This window comes from Sphaeramia orbicularis, chromosome 7 (genome assembly GCF_902148855.1).
Source record: "Sphaeramia orbicularis chromosome 7, fSphaOr1.1, whole genome shotgun sequence".
In the NCBI taxonomy this organism is placed as follows: Eukaryota; Metazoa; Chordata; class Actinopteri; order Kurtiformes; family Apogonidae; genus Sphaeramia; species Sphaeramia orbicularis.
In genome coordinates, this window is record NC_043963.1 from 54,252,240 (window position 1) to 54,276,961 (window position 24,722).

Genomic DNA, 24,722 nt, shown 5'->3' on the forward strand with positions numbered 1-24,722 from the left:
CTACTGTACAGTAGTCATCCAAATAAACCCAAACAAAAATGTCACAATTTTTTTTTTTTTATGTGACTATAATGCAAATCTAGTGTCATTTTCCTTCCTCAGTGTGAAACCTGGGCCTGTTTAGTTGAACACAAAACTGATATTCTGCAGGAATTGAAGATCTTCTTGCGTGTCTTTCTTCAGTTCCTGCAAGAATAAGTCCACTTCATGTAGGTAGGATGAGGAGATAGGGACCAGAACTGAAATAGCTTTGTTTTCCAGAATGGGGAACTCCTTGGCAGCAGTTACCGGACACTCGGGGGGGGGGGGGGGGGACAAGAAAGCTGAGAGGGGTGTGTCAGCAACCCCTCAGACGGACCCCCCAGATAACCTGATGATTCACACATCAGTAGTAAAAGGGGTTTTATCAACAGAAGGCACCGACTCAGGGCCAGTTAACTTTTACTTTCACTTTGCAAAGGGAAACAGTAGACTGTTGTCGTACAGTGGGTCACTGGTGCCTGCTGTCACATGTATCTGTACCACACTGCTCTTTCAGAACCAATCAGGCTAAAGTGGATAATCATCCACAGTACACCCGATGATTTCTCACTGCACGCTTTTGTGCCATGGCACAGTGTTTGGAAAACACTGGTTTAAACCATTTTAGAACAGAAAGAGGAACAGGAGTGAATAAGTAGAAGTCTAATCAGAACTGGAGGTATGAAAATGAAACAATACTCAAAGCCTGTTTTTAACAGATTTAATCATCTGAATAAAACTGAGAGTTTTGTTAGAGTAAAGGTGGAATCATCTGATGTGAGTTTGTCTTTAACCTCTGACTGTCCTCTGCTACACACACACACACACACACACACACACACACACACACACACACACACACATTCCTTTTTGGATCAAAGCACCATGCTTCTATCTTCCACTCTTGACAGCACTGTTAGATTAAAGCTGATCAACAATCCTACCTGTGGATCCAGTGGATCTGTCCCCCTCTCCTGTGGATCCAGTGAATCTGTCCCCCGCTTCAGTGGATCCAGTGGATCTGTCCCCTCTCCTGTGGATCCAGTGGATCTGTCCCCTCTCCTGTGGATCCAGTGGATCTGTCCCCCTCTCCTGTGGATCCAGTGGATCTGTCCCCCTCTCCTGTGGATCCAGTGGATCTGTCCCCCTCTCCTGTGGATCCAGTGGATCTGTCCCCCTCTCCTGTGGATCCAGTGGATCTGTCCCCTCTCCTGTGGATCTAGTGGATCTGTCCCCCTCTCCTGTGGATCCAGTGGATCTGTCCCCTCTCCTGTGGATCCAGTGGATCTGTCCCCTCTCCTGTGGATCCAGTGGATCTGTCCCCCTCTCCTGTGGATCCAGTCACTCTTTCTCCTCCCAGCAGGTCCAGGGGCCTCATGTATAAAGCTTGTGTACGCACAAAAACCTGGCGTACACCCTTTTCCACGCTCACGTTCAGATGTATAAAGAGTGAAATGACCATGGAAATGTGCACTCCTTCACGCCAAGTCCACAGCTGGTGTACACACGTTTCTAGTGCTTTGGAACCTTTGGCCACACTTAGAGGTGACACTGAGAAACTGTTAATAATGTGAAAAAGGTCATTCCTCCGATTGATGTACACATCGGAGATACACAGAAGAACAATGAACACACAAGTGCGTCATCCTACTGCCAGAGCAGCACATCCACCACCAGAACCAGAACCAACCAGAACCAACCCTGAACCCATCAATGCCAATCCTGCCTGGGAGGACATTAAGCGACAACCATATAAAGAGACAAGGACCCAGAATTCACTGGTTGATAAATGCATTTAATGCAGTGTTCATGACTGTGAGAACATTTATTAGTCGGTCCAGTCGCTCATTGACTCCGCCCATTGTCCTCATGATGTCCTGTTGTGACTCGGGTCAGTACAGACCCGTGCCGGTGTTCTGGACACCGGACGGACGGGCATCAGCAGTGGGCTGTGGCGGACCGGAGGACCGGCTAACACTGGGGAGGCAACAGAAGCCTCTGTGACAGGAGGATGACACTGGGTCTGACTGTCTTCTGTCTCACTGTTGGAAAATGATTGATTATCAGTTGACCTTCACGGATCACGTTGCCTCTGTCACCCGATCATGCCGTTTCACTCTGTTCAGCCTAAGAAAGATCAGGCCATACCTAACTGAACAGGCCACCCAGCTCCTGGTGCAGACTATGGTTATCTCCCATCTTGACTACTGCAATGCTCTTCTAACGGGCCTCCCAGCTTGTGTTGTCAGACCACTACAGATGGTCCAGAATGCAGCAGCGCATCTGGTCTTCAATCAGCCTAAAAGGGCACAGGTCACCCCCTTACTCATTGAGTTACACTGGCTACCCATAGCTGCCCGCATCAAATTCAAATCTTTAATCCTAGCCTACAAAATTCTCCGTGGGTCTGCTCCTGTCTACTTAGGTGCACTAATAAAAGCTTATGTCGCCCCACGACCACTCCACTCGTCTGGGGAACATAGTCTGGTGGTCCCCAGACCTTGTACAAGACAATCCAGGCTCTTTTCATGGGTCGTTCCACGTTGGTGGAACGCTCTACCAAGTGCTACAAGAACAGAGTCATCCCTGCCTATCTTCAAGAAGCTCCTGAAGACCCAGCTCTTCCGAGAGCACCTCCTATCCTAGCACTTTCAAACATTCCATTTTAAATATTCTAATAAGGTTTTTCCCAGGATAACCACAGATTCTTTCACGATTATCTCTGGACCTGCTGCGGTGGTCCTGCCTCTCCCCTGCCCTCATCATCACCACTCACTTATCCTCAACCGCCTCCATGTGTCTCCCCCTACTCCCCCCTTCTCCCCCAGTCTCTATCTCTATCGCTCTCTCTTTTTCTCTTTCTTTACTCTCTCTCTTTAACCCCAACTGGTCAAAGCAGACGTCCATCCTCCAGGAGTCTGGGTCTGCTCCAGGTTTCTGCTGTTAAAGGGAAGTTTTTCCTTCCACTGTCACCAGTCACAAGTGTTTGCTCCAGGAGGATTCTGTTGGGTTTCTGTAAATTGACTTAGAGTCTGGTTTTGACCAACTCTATATATAAAATGTCAAGAGATAACTTTTTTTGTGATTTGGCGCTATATAAATAAAATTTGATTGATTGAGTGATTTAATTGGTTTTCCCCTGTAAGTCGCTTTGGAAAAAAGTGTCTGCCAAATGCGTAAACATAAACATAAACATAAAATAATAATTTGAGTGATTAAACAGGAGTCACAGTCTAGGATTTCCTCTATGATTTCCTGTCATGATCACACATGAACCTTTTTCTTGTTTGGCTGTGATCAGACTGTGTATGACCCGTAGAATGAACTAATGTGTGACTTACACTAATACTAAATATATATTTACCTTGGGGGTGATCTGCATCAGCCCTATAAGAAAAGTGTCACCCACAGTATCGTCCACTTTATGCTCAAACAGTCTCAGTTCGTCTCTTTTCTCCTTCCGCCTGTTTTGGCCTCCGCTTCTCGTCCACCTTGACGTCATCATGTGATCCTGCAGACAGGGGAATCCCAGAGGGAACCCCACCTGCAGACCCCGTTTATACTGATTTGCATATTTAAATGTGGGCGTGGAGAGGGAGGAGTCAGGTACTCCAACATATGCGCTCAATTCCAGCTGATTGGGATGTATAAAGGAAGTGTACTTGGATTCGGGCGTACGCACAGTTTTATACATCTGGGGCCTCATGTACAAAGACTTGCGTGGATTTCATACTGAAACCTGCCATACGCCCAAATCCAGAAAAGTACGAATGCACAAAAAAATCCAGATGTATAAAACTGTGCGTACGCCCAAATCCAAGTACACTTCCTTTATTCATCCCAATCAGCTGGAATTGAGCGCATATGTTGGAGTACCTGACTCCTCCCTCTCCACGCCCACATTTAAATATGCAAATCAGTATAAACGGGGTCTGCAGGTGGGGTTCCCTCTGGGATTCCCCTGTCTGCAGGATCAGACGATGACGTCAAGGTGGACGCGAAGCGGAGGCCGAAACAGGCGGAAGGAGAAAAGAGACGAACTGAGACTGTTTGAGCAGAGAGTCGACGATATTGTGACACTTTTCTCACAGGGCTGATGCGGATCACCCCCAAGATAAATATAGATTTAGTATTAGTGTCAGTCACACATTAGTTCATTCTACGGGTCATACAACAGTCTGATCACAGCCAAACAAGAAAAAGGTTCATGTGTGATCATGACAGGAAATCATAGAGGAAATCCTAGACTGTGACTCATGTTTAATCACTCAAATTATTATTTTCCAACAGTGAGACAGCAGACAGTCAGACCCAGTATCATCCTCCTGTCACAGAGGCTTCTGTTGCCTCCCCAGTGTTAGCTGGTCCTCCGGTCCGCCACAGCCCACTGCTGATGCCCGTCCGGCCGGTGTCCAGAACACCGGCATGGGTCCGAGCTGACCCAAGTCACAACAGGACATCGTGAGGACAATGGGCGGAGTCAATGAGCGACTGGACCGACTAATAAATGTTCTCACAGTCATGAACACTGCATTAAATGCATTTATCAACCAATGCATTCTGGGTCCTTGTCTCTTTATATGGTTGTTGCTGAATGTCCTCCCGGGCAGGATTGGCATTGTTGGATACAGGGTCTAATTGGTTCTGGTTCTGGTGGTGGATGTGCTGCTCTGACAGTAGGATGACGTGCCGGTGTTTTCACTGTTCTTCTGTGTATCTCCGATGTGTACATCAATCGGAGGAATGACCTTTTTCACATTATTAACAGTTTCTCAGTGTCACCTCTAAGTGTGGCCAAAGGTTCCAAAGCACTAGAAACGTGTGTCCACCAGCTGTGGACTTGGCGTGAAGGAGCGCACATTTCCACAGTCATTTCAGTCTTTATACATCTGAACGTGAGCGTGGAAAAGGGTGTACGCCAGGTTTTTGTGCGTACGCACGCTTTATACATGAGGCCCCTGGAGGTCTTACAGTCAGGAACCCAGATTCCCCTGTGCACAGTTTCAGTCCCCAAACCTGGACAGAGGAAGGACTGTTGGGATCCAGCTCCAACGACCAAGCTGATAGAACAACAGACAGAGTCGCTGGCTTCTGGAATCAAAGGTTTTTAAGTATATACAACAGCAGCTGACTGACACAAGGAAGTATAGGTTCTTATGGAGCACAGAAGTCAAACATGCGGCCCGGGGGCCAAAACCGGCCCACCAGAGGGTCTAATCCGGCCCATGAGACGAATTTACAAAGTGCAAAATGCAAAAATTACCCTGAAGATATTAACAGTCCAGGGGCCTCATGTATAAAGCATGCGTACGCACAAAAACCTGGCGTACGCCCTTTTCCACGCTCACGTTCAGATGTATAAAGACTGAAATGACCGTGGAAATGTGCGCTCCTTCACGCCAACTCCATAGCTGGCGTACGCACGTTTCTAGTGTTTGGAACCATTGGCGACACTTAGAGGTGACACTGAGAAACTGTTAATAATGTGAAAAAGGTCATTCCTCTGATTGATGTACACATCGGAGATACACAGAAGAACAATAAACACACCGGCACGTCATCCTACTGTCAGAGCAGCACATCCACCACCAGAACCAGAACCAATTAGACCCTGTATCCATCAATGCCAATCCTGTCCGGATGGACATTCAGCAACAACCATATAAAGAGACAAGGACACAAAATTCACTGGTCGATAAATATAGTGTTCATGTCTGTGAGAACATTTATTAGTCGGTCCAGTTGCTCATTGACTCCGCCAATTGTCCTCACGATGTCCTCTGGTGACTCGGGTCAGTACAGACCCATGCCGGTCGGACGGGCACCAGCAGTGGGCTGTGGCGGACTGGAGGACCAGCTAACACTGGGGAGTCAACAGAAGCCTCTGTGACAGGAGGATGATACTGGGTCTGACCGTCTTCTGCCTCATTGTTGGAAAATAATAATTTGAGTGATTAAACATGAGTCAAAGTCTAGGATTTCCTCTTTGATTTCCTGACATGATCACACATGAGCCTTTATCCTGTTTATCTGTGATCAGACTGTGTATGACCCGTAGAATGAACTAATGTGTGACTGACACTAATACTAAATCTATATTTATCTTGGGGGTGATCCGCATCAGCCCTGTGAGAAAAGTGTCACAATATCGTCGACTCTCTGCTCAAACGGTCTCAGTTCGTCTCTTTTCTCCTTCTGCCTGTTTTGGCCTCCGCTTCGCGTCCACCTTGACGTCATCGTCTGATCCTGCAGACAGGGGAATCCCAGAGGGAACCCCACCTGCAGACCCCGTTTATGCTGATTTGCATATTTAAATGTGGGCGTGGAGAGGGAGGAGTCAGGTACTCCAACATATGCGCTCAATTCCAGCTGATTGGGATGAATAAAGGAAGTGTACTTGGATTCGGGCGTACGCACAGTTTTATACATCTGGATTTTTTTGTGCGTTCGGACTTTTCTGGATTTGGGCGTATGGCAGGTTTCAGTATGAAATCCACGCAAGTCTTTGTACATGAGGCCCCAGGGCATCCAACTCAAAAATAACAGCATAATAACCTAGAAATAATAACTCCAAATGTTCTTCTTGGTTTAATGTAAGAAAAATAATATGACAGTATGCCTGTAAATAATGTCAACACCCATTTATTGCAAAGAACATTAAATTCTGATATCCTTTAACAATAAAATGTCAATAACCTGAACAAATAGGAACAACCTGAAATGTCTAAAGAAAAATAAGTGTAATTTTAACCATATTCTGCCTGTTTTGTGTCTTGGTAGATCTGATCCATAACGCACATGTAGAAATCATAAGTTGAGGCAGAATATTGATAAAATTATACTTGTTTTTCTTCAGAAATTTCAGTTTTTTTCAGGTTATTCACATCTTATTTGTTTTGGATAGTGTGTAAAATGAAAATAGTTTCATCATTTAATGTTATTTTTTGCACTAAAAAATTTGGACTTGTCGTTATTTATGTTATTCTGTTATTATTTTACTGGTTCGGCCCACTGCAGATCAAATTGGGCTGAATGTGGAACCTGAAAGAACATGAGTTTGAGAACCCTGTGTTAGAGAATAAAGAATGTTCCACCATTGGTTCACGTTTCTAAACATTGTGTTGTTTGTGTCTGGTGCTACAGTTCGTGTCCTCCTCCTTCAACAGGTGCTTTCTCCAGGTCATCATCGAGGCGCCTTGTTGTTGTTTTACAGTTTGTCCAGTTGTTTCACGCTCCTTTTGTCGTCTCACTGTAGCGTTGAGGGAACATTTACAGTTACCTCCAGGGCAAGGTTATTATTGTTAACGAAAACTAATGAAATGACAAAACTAGAATTGAAAAAACATTTTCGTTAACTGAAATAAATTAAAACTATAATTAAAAGAAAAAAACTATAACTAACTGAAACTGTATTGTGTGTTTACAAAACTAACTAAAACGGATAAAAATTATGGATGAAATTCCCTTTTGTTTTCGTCTTTATCAATGTCAGATTGATATAAAATCGATTTCTTTGGCTCTATTAGTTTTCTGTGCTGTCACCATACGACACTTGACGGTCTGTCACTTGTGGTTTCCAGTCGTCTTCTGGTCCCCACTCTACCTGGAAACATGGAGACTAAAGCAGCAGAGTCCTGTCTGGGATTTATTTGAATATGATGAAGACAAAGAGAAAAGATATAAAAACCTAAAACTAAACTAAAACTAAGCATTTAGAAAAAAAAAAAAGAAAACTAATAAAAACTAGCAAACCTGCTCTAAAAACAAATTAAAACTAACTGAATTACAGGGAAAAAAAAGTCCAAACTAAATAAAACTAAACTATAATGAAAAACCCAAAACTCTTAGAACCTTGCTCCAGGGTCAGGAGGCAGAGCTGGTGCCTCCAAGAAAGAAGGAGTCACAGACATGTCCAAGAAGAGGAGACACTGTGGGGGTCAACCATGTGGAGACATGACACCAGTAGGGCTCTGCATCGGCAAGAGTCTGGTGATACGATACACATCACAATACTAGGATCACGATATGATATATCACGATATATCATGATACTGTTAAAAAGGCAATTTTTACGCTTGTTTCTTTTTTTTTTTTTTTTTTTAGTATTTCCTTGAACAATTGAATTACACCAGAAATCTGCCCAAATACTAAACACATTTTTATTTGATCAGAACAGGATCTAATGTTCTATCACAAAATGTTCCTGTGTTCAAACTGAAATTCTGTTTTACAGACATTACAGTTTCAGATCCTGTTCAAATGTTCAGATTCTATTAGTTCACAACTATTATCAGAACAGTATTTGAGTTCAATCCCAACAAAGGAACGTACATTATTTAATAAAAGAGTGATAAATCCATCCATCCATCCATTATCCACCACTTTATCCGGGGCCGGGTCACGGGGGTAACAGTCTAAGCAGGGATGCCCAGACTTCCCTCTCCTCAGACTCCTCCTCCAGCTCTTCCGGGGGGACCCCGAGGCGTTCCCAGGCCAGCCGAGAGACATAGTCTCTCCAACGTGTCCTGGGTCTTCCCCGAGGTCTCCTCCCGGTGGGACATGCCTGGAACACCTCCCCAGGGAGGCGTCCAGGAGGATCTGAAACAGATGCCCGAGCCACCTCAGCTGGTTCCTCTGGATGTGGAGGAGCAGCGGCTCTACTCCGAGCTCCTCCCTGGTGACTGAGCTCCTCCCCCTATCCCTAAGGGTGCGCCCAGCCACCCTGCGGAGGAAACTCATTTCGACCGCTTGTATCCGGGATCTTGTCCTTTCGGTCCTGACCCAAAGCTCATGACCATAGGTGAGGGTAGGAACGTAGATTGACCGGTAAATCCAGAGCTTCTCCTCTCGGCTCAGCTCCTTCTTCACCACAACCGACCGGTACAGCGACCGCATCACTGCAGACGCTGCACCGATCCGTCTGTCAATCTCACGCTCCATCCTTCCCTCACTCGTGAACAAGACCCCGAGATACTTAAACTCCTCCACTTGGGGCAAAGACTCCCCACCGACCCGGAGAGTGATAAATAATAATAAATAAAAAAGAAAAAAAATGAACCTCCACAATATCTGCATTTGAATAAATATGTAAAAATATCGATACAGTACTTTTTAATATGGATACAGTATTGTGAAATGAAATATCGCAATATATTGCAGAACCGATATTTTCTGACACCCCTTGTCACCAGGACACAACCTTTAAGCTCACAGTATCTTCTGAAAACAGTCTAATTCTGTATTTTTCCAACTCATGTCATGTTTGTCCTGTGTCTTTACTTTAGTGTTCTGTATCTACTACATCAGTCGTGGAGTTCTGCAGGAGAACAGACAGGAGTTGATGGCCTTCATTCTCTGCATCGCCGTCATCATGGTTCGGTCACTGGTCAACTTCATTGTGCAGGGGTCAAAGGGCAAACAGGAGCTGGAGGTAGAGCAGCCTCAGTGTGAGTGTGTGTGGGGTCAGACATGTGTGATGGGTCCAGTTCAAGGCCGATGTTCTGATGCTGCTCTGGAGATACCAGTAAAAATAATAATAATAATGATAATGGATTACATTTATATAGTGCTTTTCTATGAACACATAGTGTCCAGTGGATCCATTATTCATTCACTCACACGTTCGCACTCTGGTGGTGGTAAACTACATCTGTATCCACAGCTGCTCTGGGGCAGACTGATGGAAGTGTGGCTGCCAATCTGCCGAACATTCACACACATTCATACACCAGTGTGAGCAGTAGCACTGGAGGCAAGGGGGATGAAGTGTCTTGCCCAAGGACACCACAGCACATGGATAGAGTGGGATTCAAACCACCAACCCTTTGGTTATTGGACGACCCGCTCTACCATACGACGTTCTGTCGTTCTATCTCATATTAACGTGTGTCCATTCGAGGCTGACGGTAACGATACTGTTCAACTGGAATTAATATCTGAAGAAAATGAACAGGACAAAAAAAAAGAGTATTCACTTCTGCATTTTACAGATTTTGGTCTGTTAATCAGTTAATACCTTTTTCCTTTTCCAGACCATCATTTATTTATTATATTGTTCTTTGAAAATCCGCTCTTGGTCAACATCTCATTCTGTTTATTTGATCAGTAACCTTGGTTGAGTCCAGACTGTGACAGTGTTTGGCTTCTGTGGGGTCAGTTTAGTGTAAAGTACAGGTGTCAAACATGCGGTCTGTGGACCAAAACTGTACAAACGTACATGTACAAACTGCACTTTTTCTAAGAAATGTCAGTTTTTTCTGATTATTCAAATCTTTCTTGTGAAAGCGCAGTTTATAAATATAAATATTTTTGTAATTTAATGTTTTTTATTGTACTAATACAGAGAAAAAACTTGTAGTTGTCATTATTTATAGGTTATTATACTATTATTTTACTGGTCTGGCCCAGTGGAGATCAGATTAGGCTGAATGTGGAACCTGAACTAAAATGTGTTTAACCCTGACTGTGACAGACTCTGACCACATGGTGTCACTGTTGTCCTCTGTATCAGCTCATCTCACTTCAGACTCTTTCCTGAACCTGGGAAGAAACTCAGTGGCTCTTTTATTAGGTACAGCTGATACTGATAATAAATAGGACCAGGAGACATTTTCCTCTCACACACTTGTTTCTTAAATTTTTGTTCATTTTTGAGCATGTTTTGTTCTTCTTATTATTTATTTTGTTCATATTAGTAGCTGTTAGCTGTTAGCTGCTAATGGGGCAGTCACATGGCTCATTGTACATCAGATGCTGTTAGTCACATCTCAGACAGTGGAAAACGATGTTGAAACAGTGATGAAACTGTTTAATCCAGCTGTTTTTGTGCAGCTGAATGCAGACCATTATCACTGTTAAACCAAAAACCTGCAGTTGGTGCATGTTTTTCTTGTTCGTGCATCTGTTTTCTTGTTTGTGCGTCTGTTTTCTTGTTTGTGCGTCTGTTTTCTTGTTTGTGCGTCTGTTTTCTTGTACATGTGTCTGTTTTCTTGTACATGTGTCTGATAAACCCATGTTTGTGAAGTCGTCCTGTGTTTGCGTTTCAGCCTCGTTTCGTGTACATCATGGTTCTGGGTGTCTTCCACATCATCGTCTGCACCATGTGCCTCATTTGGAGACCCAACATGATGGCGTTCCGTGTGGGCGGGGCATTGGAGAGTCTCCAGGACCAGTACTTCTTACTCAACCTCTGCTTCTCCATGGTGACCTTTGACCTGCAGGCCCAGGTACGTCTGCATTCATCTGTACATAATACAACACATTCCTCCTTTCACTTCACTGTTTATCTCACCAGCTGATCAGACATGAGCTGGTGTGAAGGAACTGTGTCTGGTGTCATCGTCATCGTCTTTGTCATCCTTAGCAATTTTTTCAAACATCTTCTTCTAAACTACTGATCAGACTCAGTTCTAATTTTATATGTATCTTTCTTGGGACAATGTTTACAAAGTTTGTTCACAGTTTTGACAAAATTTAGATTTAAGATTTTTTGCCATATGTATTTTTTTTTAAATATTGTGTCTTTCCTTCTAATGGTCCATATTTTGGTGGTTTATAACATGTAAATGGTTCCAGATATTGATCACTGATAGAAGTTTAGAGTTGAGTTCTCCTCCAGTGAAAGTCCTGCCCACTTCTATAGTTAGATTGATGTGCATCCAGACCACAGGACTGGAACACAGAACAGAACCAGGACTGGAACATAGAACAGAACCAGGACTGGACCATAGAACAGAACCAGGACTGGAACACAGAACAGAACCAGGACTGGAACACAGAACAGAACCTGACATAGAACACATTCAACTGGTTCTGATCCACATAGAACAGACGCTGACGTACAGGGACATGGAACTGTATTATTCATTTGTGAAGGCATCATGTTTGTGGTTTAGAACTAGATGTTCTCACAGGATCATGATGTTTATTGTGTTTTTCCAACTCTCAGTTCCAGACTGGAGTCAGTGCATGAATCTGTCTGGTTTGTGGTTCATGCAACAGGATTGATTCAATTCAATTAAACAACAAAAAAACAGTGAAGAAAGAGAAACATGACAGGAACAGACATGTCTGAAAACATCAACAACAACAACCAGAAAAAGAAAGAAAGAAAGAAAGAAAGAAAGAAAGAAAGAAGCTTGAGGTTGAGATTGAGATATATACTCCCACTCCCACAGAGATTGTGTAATGGCGTTAGTACAAACACTGAATCCAAATGCAGGAACTCGGACACAAAAATAAGGTTCAAAAGGTTTATTAGTTACACAAAAGTGTAAGAGTAATAATAGTGACAGAATCTTGAGGATAATGGTAGGAGAAATCCTCCTCTGATTCGTCCTCCGGTTTGAGGGCAGCAGCCCGTCTCCCCGAGCGGCGTTTGGGGTATTTTTCCCGACTGGGGAAAAGCAAAGGGAGGTCAGGGACGGAAACAGGTCATGCACAGGCAGGCTATCACTCAGGCAACAGGACATAAGGGCTAGACAAATACTCACGTACCAAAAAGTCAGGGCGAGAAGATCGAAACCAGGAAACCAGATGAGGCAGACAAAACCGACAGGGAGCAGGCAGTAGGCAAAAAACCGAGGAATCCAAAAAGGGTCACAACAGGCAGACAAAACGAACAAACGAGGTCAAAACGCTGGTTAGAACTACAAGAGTTACAAACTGGCGTCTGACTGGGGGAAGAGACAGGGTTTAAATACACAAAAGGGAGGGAAGACAACTAGACACAGGTGGAGCAAATCAGGGCGGAGACAGGTAATCAGGTAAGAGGTAAGGGAACAGGAAATAAAGACAACAGACAAGACACATGAGGGGAAACATAACAAAATAAAACAGGAAACGACAAACAAAACATAAAAGACAGACGAGACCAGACTATCGTCTGGCTGCAGGTATGACAGTACCCCCCCTCCTAGGGACGGCACCAGACGGACCAGGGACATCAGGATGACTCCGATGGAACTGTCGTATCAGGTCCGGGTCCAGAATCCGGGAAGCCGGCACCCAGGAGCGTTCCTCAGGTCCATAACCCTCCCAATCCACGAGGTACTGGATACCTCTCCCCCGCCGTCGAGCTGCCATTAGACGTCGGACCGTGTAGGCTGGATCCCCATCAATCATCCGAGGATGAGGTGGAGGTTGGGTGGGCGGGACCAGGTGACTCTGTTTTACCGGTTTGATTTGGCTTACATGAAAGGTGGGATGGATCCTCATAGACCTTGGTAGTTTTAGACGCACAGAAACAGGATTAATAATTTTCGAGATAGGAAATGAACCAACAAACCTGGGTGCCAACTTGCGACTCTCAATGCGAAGGGGCAGGTGTTTGGCCGACAGCCAAACCCGCTGGTCCGGATGATAAACGGGAGCGGGGCTTCTATGGGAATACGCCGAGGTCTTGTAACGGCTTGAAGCCTTCAACAGGGCCTGTTGAGCTCGAGTCCAGGTCCTCTTGCATCTGTGGATCAGAGCCAAGGCCGAAGGCACGCCCACCTCCTTCTCCAAAGAAGGGAACAAGGGCGGCTGATAACCATACACAACATGAAATGGTGATAAACCCGAAGAAGCACTGGGAAGCGAGTTGTGAGCAAACTCCACCCACACCAGATGACGGCTCCAGGAGGTGGGGTTTTGAGAGGCCAACACACGGAGTCCCACCTCCAGGACCTGATTAAGCCTCTCCGTTTGGCCGTTGGTCTGCGGGTGAAAACCAGAAGACAGACTGACAGAAGCACCAAAGAGAGAACAAAAGGCTTTCCAAAAACTAGCAATGAACTGGGGCCCTCTATCGGAGACCACGTCTCTAGGGAAACCACGTAGGCGAAAAACATGAAGAAGCAGCGCCTCTGCTGTTTCCTTAGCTGAAGGAAGTTTAGGTAGGGGAATAAAGTGCACCATCTTAGAGAATCTGTCCACCACTGTAAGAACAACCGTGTTACCGTTGGACAAGGGCAAACCAGTCACGAAGTCTAGAGCAATGTCCGACCAGGGCCTTTTAGGGACAGGTAACGGCCGCAGCTCCCCCATGGGAGACTTATTGGAGGTCTTATTGACGGCGCATACAGGACAGGCAGCCACATATTCGGCGACATCCTTCTCCATGGCCGTCCACCAAAAACGTTGCTTCAGAATAAACAGGGTCCTCTTCACCCCGGGATGGCACGCCATCTTAGATGCGTGGCCCCACTGGATCACCTGAGGGCGGCGGTGAGGAGGAACAAACAGGCGGTCTGGCGGTACGCCATCCGGAATCTCACAGTCATTGAGGGCCTCCATAATCAATTTTTCAACACCCCACTGAAAAGCCCCCACCATACAGGAACTGGGTAGAATAGTTTCAGGCTCAAAGATAGATGTGTCAGGAGAGAACACTCTGGAGAGAGCGTCCGGCTTACCATTCTTGGAGCCAGGACGGTAGGAAAGGGTGAAATTGAAGCGAGTGAAAAACAGAGCCCACCTGGCCTGACGGGAGTTGAGGCGTTTAGCCGATCGCAGATATTCCAAGTTCTTATGGTCAGTCCAGATGAGAAACGGCACCTCCGTCCCCTCCAGCCAATGCCGCCATTCTTCCAACGCCACCTTGATGGCCAACAACTCACGATTTCCAGTGTCATAGTTCCTCTCAGCTGATGACAGTCTCTTAGACAAGTAGGCGGAGGGGTGGAGCCTATTGTCCGCAGGAGAACGTTGAGATATGACAGCCCCAACACCCAAATCAGAGGCATCGACTTCCACCACAAACTGCAGAGCTGGGTCAGGGACGGACAGGACAGGAGCGGTGGAGAATGCCTCCTTCAGGCGGTTAAATGCTTTATCAGCCTCGGGACTCCACCTGAATACAGACTTGGAAGAGGTGAGAGAATGCAGGGGGGCAGCCACACTGCTGAACCCCCGGATGAACTTTCCATAGAAGTTAGCGAAGCCAAGAAACCTCTGAACATCCTTCCGGGAAGCAGGAGTGGGCCACCCCCTCACCGCACTAACCTTCTCAGGATCCATCTGGACACTTCCCTCCGAAATAATGAAACCCAGAAAGGAAACCGTAGGCTGGTGGAACTCGCATTTTTCTGCCTTGACGAATAGTTGGTTGGCGAGTAATCTTTGAAGCACTTGGCGAACATGTTGAATGTGTGTCTCCTCGTCTGGGGAGAAAATCAGAATGTCGTCCAGATAGACAAATACAAACACATTAAGCATGTCCCTGAGCACATCATTAACAAGGGCCTGGAAGACAGCAGGGGCGTTGGTTAGACCAAAAGGCATTACCAGGTACTCGTAGTGGCCACTGGGGGTGTTAAACGCCGTCTTCCACTCATCACCTTCTCTAATTCTAACTAAGTGGTAAGCATTGCGAAGGTCTAGCTTGGAGAAAATCTTGGCCCCATGTAACAGTTCAAAGGCTGAGGACATCAGCGGCAAAGGATATCTGTTACGGATAGTAATGTCATTAAGCCCCCGGTAGTCTATGCATGGCCTTAGCGACTTATCCTTCTTATCTACAAAAAAGAAGCCTGCTCCTGCAGGCGACGAAGAGGGCCGAATTAACCCATCTGCCAGGGACTCATCAATGTACTTCTTCATGGCTAGATTCTCTGGGCCAGACAGGGAATATAACCTCCCCTTAGGAGGAGAAGTACCAGGTCGTAAATCAATGGAACAATCATACGAACGATGAGGAGGTAGGGCCGTAGCCTTAGACTTACTGAATACCTCCTTTAGGTCATGATAACAAAGGGGAACCTTTTCCAATGCAGGGAAATCCTTATCCTCCACCTGAGGAACACTAACCGGGGCCACGGAGATCTGAGGCATCTCGGGAGAACAAACAGGTAACTTAACGAACTTGCAACGAGAACCACAGTCTTTACCCCAAGAATACACCTCCCCCGTGCCCCAATCAATAAAGGGTTCGTGTTTCTGCAACCAAGGATAACCCAGAATTAGTGGCTGAGAGTCAGAGTTATAAATGTGAAAACTAATGGTCTCAGTGTGTCCGTCCATGAACTGCACAGTGACTGGATCGGTACAGTGGGTTATCCGGCAGATCACATGATCATCCAGGGCTCGAGCTTCCAGCGGGCGCTGGATCAAAGTAGAGCTGAGTCCCAACTTTTGTACCAGGTTCTGGTCCATAAGATTAGCGTCGGAACCGGAATCGATCAGGACGGGGTGCTGGAGAGACAGAGAATCAGAGCACAGAAGAACCACAGGAAACGGACGAGTGACAGTGGATAAACACACAGTTCGGCTCAATAGCGACCCCTCACCTGTCTTAGCATCTGGTCTTAGAGTACAGTTACTGACTCTGTGTCCTCCTTGTCCGCAGTATAGACAAAGACCTTCTATCATACGTCGTCGGCGTTCTTCAGCTGAGATGTGAGCCCGGCCCAGTTGCATGGGCTCCTCCTTATTACTGCCGGTCTCAGCAACCGGAAGGCGAACCATCTCACGACCTGGTCCCTTACTAGTCAGAGAGCGGACCTCAGGTTCCTCTGACTGCCACACTGATTCTTGATCAGCGACCCGGATAGCCTCGGTAATGACGTCGTCTAGGGAGTTAAGCTGTTGACGAAGCGCCATCTCCCGGCCAACAGAACGATTGAGGCCGGTCAAAAAAGCAGTGATCAGGGCCTGATTGTTCCACCCTGATTCAACTGCTAGGGAACGAAAAGCGCTCACATACTGCCTGATTGTCTTATCTCCCTGTCTTAGCCTCATGAGCTGATGACTAGCGAATTCGCTCCGGACCGGGTGGTCATATACTCTCTTAAGTTCAGATACAAGGGCCGAAAAAGACTGAACAGCAGGAGAATCTTGCTCAAACAGTGCATTGAAATAACTTAGAGGGGGACCCTCCAACAGGCTGGCCACATAGGCAATCTTAACAGAGTCTTTAGCAAATCGGATGGGCTGGGAATCAAAAATTAACTGGAGCTGGGTGAAAAAATCACGACATGTGTCAGGATTACCAGAATATTTAGATGGCGCCGGAATGTTCGGCTCAGCCGAGTCTTGAACTGGCGGGATAGTGGCCCGATTCTCGCCTGACGCAGCTGCAGCCGCAGCTTGGGTACTGGTGAGTAGGGCGACCTGAGTGGTGAGTTGGTTCATTTTGTCGAGGAGGGTGTGGAGAGCCTGTTCATGTCCACCCAGCCTGTGCCCCTGGGACTGGATAGCCTCCTTGACCTGTGTGAGTTCTGCTGGATTCATTTTATGGCCAGTTTGTACTGTGATGGCGTTAGTACAAGCACTGAATCCAAATGCAGGAACTCGGACACAAAAATAAGGTTCAAAAGGTTTATTAGTTACACAAAAGTGTAAGAGTAATAATAATGACAGAATCTTGAGGATAATGGTAGGAGAAATCCTCCTCTGATTCGTCCTCCGGTTCGAGGGCGGCAGCCCGTCTCCCCGAGCGGCGTTTGGGGTATTTTTCCCGACTGGGGAAAAGCAAAGGGAGGTCAGGGACGGAAACAGGTCATGCACAGGCAGGCTATCACTCAGGCAACAGGACATAAGGGCTAGACAAATACTCAAGTACCAAAAAGTCAGGGCGAGAAGATCGAAACCAGGAAACCAGATGAGGCAGACAAAACTGACAGGGAGCAGGCAGTAGGCAAAAAACCGAGGAATCCAAAAAGGGTCACAACAGGCAGACAAAACGAACAAACGAGGTCAAAACGCTGGTTAGAACTACAAGAGTTACAAACTGGCGTCTGACTGGGGGAAGAGACAGGGTTTAAATACACAAAAGGGAGGGAAGACAACTAGACACAGGTGGAGCAAATCAGGGCGGAGACAGGTAATCAGGTAAGAGGTCAGGGAACAGGAAGTAAAGACAACAGACAAGACACATGAGGGGAAACATAACAAAATAAAACAGGAAACGACAAACAAAACATAAAAGACAGACGAGACCAGACTATCGTCTGGCTGCGGGTATGACAGATTGGGGGTGGGAGTATATAAGTTTTTACTTCTTCCTATTCCTGTTCGAGCATATTTAATTTTATTTATTTTAATTTTATTTATTGTTTTTTTTTTCTCTTTTCTCTTTTATTTACTCATCAACCTTTTATCTATCATTACTGATATTTTGTTGGTTGGTTTTGTTTTGATTTTACTGTCTACATGTTCGAAATAAAAATTTAAAATTAAATCAAAGAAGAAAGAAAGAAAGAAAGAAAGAAAGAAAGAAAGAAAGAAAGAAAGAAAGAAAAATAAGTTTTTAAAGTATAAACAAGTGGTTCCAGGCACAACAAACCCCGCCCCTCGCATGTATTGTATCTTATTTTGTCATCGATCCAGCTGATGACATCATGTCTGTGTGTGCTGATGTCAGCACAGACACATTCATCCATTATAAATAAACGGGAAAAAAATATTTTAAAAATTCATAAAAAAATTTGAACTTTGACCTACTTTAACTAAAATGTAATCACATCTATTCTGGGTCACTGGTAATCTGTAAACCCAATCTGATATGAATTCAACCAATAATTTTGCTGCTAAAGTGTAAACAAACAAACAAACAAACCGAACCAAAACAATAGCCCTTGCCCCCCCTCCTTCAGGTGGGGGTGGGGTGGGGTGTGGCAGAAATAAACAACAACAAACCGGTCCAATGTCATCTAGAAACAACCTCTCCACTCAGTCTGAAACCCATTTGGATCCAACTGACAAACTTAGACCAACTGAACATGGAACGAACATCCAACTGGGGGTTGGTCCTGCCCTCATGTGCATCACAATAAGAGTCCGTGGGAAACACAACAGTGGAACCAATGTTTAACAGCAGAGACATGAAGGAAACATAGCTTCAGTTCAGAAGAATTGAAAATTAATCATTGATTCGAGTCCATTAATCCATGAAGGTTTTGAGCTGTAGATGGTCTAGACTCAGCTATATACAAGTAATTATATACATTTAGATTTAAATACCATATATATATATATATATATATATTTACATAGTGGTTGCACATGGTGTGATACTGGGGGGGGGGGGGTATCAGGCTGGTGCTGGAGGAGCTGCTCAGGGCAGATACAGTTTTTGGGGTGGTTGTGTTCCTTTTGGAGGAGGACATGGTGACAGAAGCTAATGGGTGTGGTCTGTGTGAACCTTTCAGCTGTGTCTGTGCATCCTGATCACAACAACAGAATCCAACATGTCCGCCACCAACGCCATCATCCTGGGCGTCGGGGTGTTCTGGGCCGTGGTGGTCGCTGCCGTCGGCGCTGTGGCGGTGAGTGTCCTCACCACTCACACTGACTGTTGGATTCCATGGCGTAAAAGTAGAATAAAGGCCACTGAGAAATGAAAAAGTTATTCAACCTCATATTCTAAAACCATAAAGACCCAGTGGTTCTTTTATAGCAGTTCCCAAATGAGTTTTTTTCTCTATTTAACCTTTCATAAGTGATTTATCACCATTTATTCTAATATTATCCTCCATATTTTGCATTTTATCAGTGTAAATCAGGTATTTCCCTACATTTAATTCACTGATCATGTAGATGTTCATTAAAGTTCAGATTAAAGTTGGTGGTTCTTCTATCAGAAACAGAGAAAACTGAATAAACAGTGTCTTTTTCAGTCCAATCTGTCACTGACTGAACATAAACCCAGTGTGTCCATCCACTGTTACTGGTGAATCAATGTTGTAGAAGATGACAGTGTTTCCACGGTAACTACAGGGTGGGGAAGCAAAATTTACAATATTTTGAGGCAGGGATTGAAAGACAGTGTATGACCAATTAGTTTATTGAAAGTCATGAGAATTTAAATCTTCAAATCATATTTTACTGCATTTCTAACGGTCTTGTTGTCTACCTCAAGTTCAGTTGCCATTTTTCTCATGGATTTGGTTGGATCCTTTAGGATTTTGGATTTGAGAGCTTTAATAAAAGCTTTGGTAGGTTTTTTCTTGCTTCCTCCACTTCCAGACTTTCTGGTAATAGTTTTGCTCATAGTCATTCTCTTCTTTCCATTCTAAACAGTCTTTATGGACACTCCAACTATTTTTCAAATCTCCTTTGGTGTGACGAGTGCATTCAGCAAATCACACACTCTTTGACGTTTGCTTTCCTGATTACTCATATGGGCAAAAGTTTCTGAAAAGGTATGGATAATAGTGTTAGGTATGATTATGACATCAGTATATGTTTGGGTTCAAAACAACTGACGTAGTGCCTGCTGAGAAAAAACAACTAAATGTTCATTGTACATTTTGCTTCCCCACCCTGTATGGAGCCTCTGAACGTCCAAATGGGTCATATCTGATGACCATGAAAAGATGAAGAACTGTATTTGACACCAATTATTGACATGGATTGATCATTAGATCAGTAGATGGTTTAGGCTATAGGTGGACGTTTGGGTCTTTATGGGTTAAGTCTACATCACTATGAACTGAAATATGTTACTGAGACAAACTTAGACATATTTCCTTATAGTCAGATTACTTCTCTACTAAAAATGTTCATCATGAGAATAAAGCTCAGTTCATGGAAACAGGCCTTTACTTCCTTTGTTGTGCTGACGGCGTCTGTGTGAAAAGCTCAACAGTGTGTGTGCGTGTGTTGTTTTGCAGGTTTTAAAGGAGGCCAGGGTCTTGGTGTGGACCTTCATGGTGCTGAACCTTCCCCAGGTCGCCTTCTTTATCTATGTGATGTACGAGGTATGGGAGTTTTCCCCTCATTTCACGTAACAAAATGTATGGTCTCACACAGAGTTTTCAGCCAAAATGTTCAGGACAGCAGGTGTTGGTCTCAGATGAGGAGGACTGTGGACCTCATTACAGGACCAGCTGACCACGTATCACTGAACGAGGTTTACGCTGTCGGGGTCCGACAGCATGGGTATATCCCCAAAACCCCCCAGTCCTCTGCTATAAATGAATCTATCCACGATAAGTGTCAGACAATCGATCTGAACTCAGTTTGAGCTCCATGGACCTGATAGTGTCAGAGTAATGAACCCATTTAACCCTGAAACTCCAGCTGGTGAATGAAAATGAGCCCAGATGAACTCCGGATGGAAGAACATGGACATTTGGAGGGACATCAATAGGAACCAAAGTTTATCTCAATTAGCTGATTATTGATGATTTATGTCCAAACTAGAAAAGCACTCAGAGAGCACAGACTTCTGCCAAGGCAGATCAGCCCCCCCCCCCCATCATTTGTTCCTTGATTTTTTATGATGGACAGATTGGATGGCACTGGTAACCCATAAAGACCCAGAGTTACTTTTGTGGCAGATCCAAAATATATTTTTCTCTCTATATTTAACTTTTCTTAGGTGATTTATCACCATTTATTCTAATATTATCCTCTGTATTTTGCATTTTATCAGTATAAATCAGATATTTTCCTATATTTAACTCACTGATCATGCAGATGCTCATAAAAGCTCAGATTAAAGTTGATGGTTCTTCTATCAGAAACAGAGAAAACTGAATAAACAGTGTCTTTTTCAGTCCAGTCTGTCACTAACTGAACATAAACCTAGTGTGTCTATCCACTGGCATTGGTGAAACCACACAAAAATAATATTAACCCTTAAAGAACTATCCTGAACTTTTCCCATGTGCTTTATCACCATTCAGTGTAATACTATACTTTGCATTTTACAATGAAATAATGTATTTTCCTATATGTAGTGTACTGATCCATGTAGATGTTCATATAAACTCAGACTAAATTCCACGGTTATTCTATCAAAGCAGACCTGAACTGAAGAAAGTGTCCCTTGTGCAAAATATTTTATTACCTGAACATAAAAATAAGCGTCTGAAACCACTGTCATCGATCCAACTCCATGGGTTTCACTGGTGAATCAATGTTGTAGAAGATGACAGTGTTTCCACGGTAACTACAGAGCCTCTGAACGTCCAAATATGGTCATATCTGATGACCATGAAAAGATGAAGAACTGTATTTGACACCAATTATTGACATGGATTGATAGGATTAGAGGATGTGGATGTTTGGGTCTTTAAGGGTAAAAATGTGTTATGTGTGTTACAATGACAATAAAGATATTGTATTGTATTGTATTCTGTTCTGTTCTATTCTATTCTATTCTATTCTATTCTATTTAGCTGACAGTCCATATAATGCAGGGCCAAATTAAAGCTTCCATCAGCTGATGTTATTGTACTGGTTCATTCTGTGTTGATGGAACGCACCGACGCCTTCGGGAATGCGGTGTTCATCGGCCTGTGGACTTCAGGAGTGGTTTGATTTTTCTTTGCGTCACCTTTTCCTCTCTGGTGTGTCTGTTTCAGATCATTAAACAGTGGTACTCAGACTCCGTCTACATCATGGAAGCTGCTGCTGTCACCGGGGCGTTGGTTTCTCTGCTGATTAAAGGGGTTCTGCTGTGTGTTCTGGTCCGACTGGTGCAGCGCTTCGGCCAAGGCCTCAGGGAGAGGAGTGAGTGGAGCTCAACACACAGTTTCAGCTCAACACACAGTTTCAGCTCAACACACACAGTTTCAGCTCAACACACAGTTTCAGCTCCTTTTAAAGTTTCTTCAGGAGGATGTGTAAACACTGTCATAAACTCTGCTCCAGAGGTGGAAAAAGTACTGAAATATTCCACTGATGTAAAAGTACCTTTACTTTGATGAAATTATACTCAAGTACAAGTAAAGCTACTCATCTAAAAATCTACTTAAATAAAAGTAAGAAGCTGTTAACAACTTTTTTTAAATCATTTTTCCATTACATTTACATCATTAAGGCATTTGTTACACAATTTGTGAACTTGCCCCCCCCCCCCATCCAGGTGGCATCCCCACAAATACATCCATGTAAACATATAAACACACATGTTTCAAATGGACAAACAGAACACCAAAAGAAAAAAAAAAACAAACAAAAAAAAACAAAAAAAACAACTCAAACCAATCTGTGTTGATCATTCTGGTCATATCACCAACATTCTGGACCTCTGGCACAAGAACAAAAAAAGTCCCAGCAGTCAGACTGAAGGCATTGAGAAGACTAGGATGGCAGGAAAAGAGTGAGGAAGAAAGAAAAATACATTAAATAAATACAAGGAATCAGGCAAAAGGCAGACTCTAGATACGAGTTATGAAAGAAGCTGTTCATTACCTCCTCCAGGAGGTGTTGTGATCACTTTGCTTTGTGTGTGTTTGTGTGTTTGTGTGTTTGTTTGTTTGTTTGTTTGTTTGTTAGCAACTTTAGGGGTAAACTCTTCCACCCATCTTTCCCAAATCTTCCCCACAGATAGGCCTAGGCCCTGGGACCAACCCAGTCCATTTTGGTCCCAGTAGGCCAAAGTTCAAGGTCACAGCAAGGTCACAACATCTACAGTTTTCCATCTGTCATCATTGAGACATTTTTGAAAATTCATAAAAAAATTCAAAACGACTCCGATTCGCCTCCAGTTGGATCCACCTGTAGCTTAGAACAATCTATTGTATCTGGAACTAAATTGTCCACATCCACTGTGGAATGTGGACTCTGTGGACATTTACATTTAACATTGAAAATCCCATTTCCCACACATTTAAAATTAGAACTCAACTAATATTGATGTGAATTGAATGTAATTGGACAGACACATGACTGGGACCAAGATTCAGCTGTTTCTGCCGTATGGAACAACCTGGAAACTGTTGAATTTAAACAGAAATAGTCGATCCACACATGCACACCGTTCGAGGTGCATGTGTTGATTAGATTATCCTCTGGTACAGTGGAGGATGGTGAAGTCAGTGTTCAGCTGCACTATAACCACATATCACCACTAGGGTACGCCAAAGCACATGCACCACCACTATTATAAAATATGAATTTAAATTAAAACACAAATACACAGTATGTGTTTTCAGTCATGTATTTTTATATGTAAATGTCATTGTCTATCCTTCAAACATGCACATTTTTCTATGACTCTATTGTTTAACCATCATGTCCCTGATAAGTGTCTTTTCCACGGAGGTAGGACAGGTAGATCACATGGTATTAAAAAAAAAGAAAATCAATGAAAGGGTTAAAACAGGTCACCCATACCAGTGGGACTGCACCTCCACACACTGTAGTCTGTTAAATAACCACTGACTTATCCAGCCATTCACTCAGGCTCAGTAGTATTCTTACTTATTTTCTGATTTTATTTCTGAGGAATGTCTTGATTCTTTTTTTTCAGGATGTGATGTTTACGCCTGTGGCGGTGCTTGGGTGCAGTTTTTCACCCTGAGATGCTCCTATCTCTTGTATTGGGGGGCGTCCACTGGTCCATTTACAACGACTGCGCATGTGTCATTTATAACATGCATTACAGTTCTGAGACAGTAATTTTGTAAATAACAGTAACTAATAATCTGTAATCTATTACAGTTTGGCAGTAACTTGGACAACAGTGGTTAGTAGTAATCTACTGGTCAAAATGATGAGATCACTAAAGACACATTTATGTTCATGGAGGACAGTTTTAATTAGACCTGATGGTTGGAGGCTGTACTTCCTGTCACATGGTTTGTCAGATTTAAAAGCAGAAGGTTCTGACACAGACACTGGAGTATGAAGACCGTTAGGGGACAAAAAAACATCAGGTCAACTTTTGTGAGATCTTGCAAAACTTCTATTTATATTAAGAACAATGTTCTTCTGGGTCGTTCATGTTCAGAACAAAAACAAAACAGACACGACAACAGAATGGGAGA

General features: G+C 44.0%; 1 protein-coding gene across 1 annotated transcript in view; it reads left to right on the forward strand.

Moving 5' to 3' along the window:
* LOC115421816 (uncharacterized) overlaps nt 1–24,722 on the forward strand; it is a 38,869-nt gene that overhangs the window by 11,679 nt on the left and 2,468 nt on the right. Inside the window, exons 4-8 of the mRNA XM_030137760.1 lie at nt 9,306–9,451; nt 11,067–11,246; nt 19,152–19,268; nt 20,616–20,702; nt 22,314–22,461. Of these exons, the coding sequence (XP_029993620.1) occupies nt 9,306–9,451; nt 11,067–11,246; nt 19,152–19,268; nt 20,616–20,702; nt 22,314–22,461 (678 nt within the window). The remainder of the gene's footprint in view (nt 1–9,305; nt 9,452–11,066; nt 11,247–19,151; nt 19,269–20,615; nt 20,703–22,313; nt 22,462–24,722) is intronic.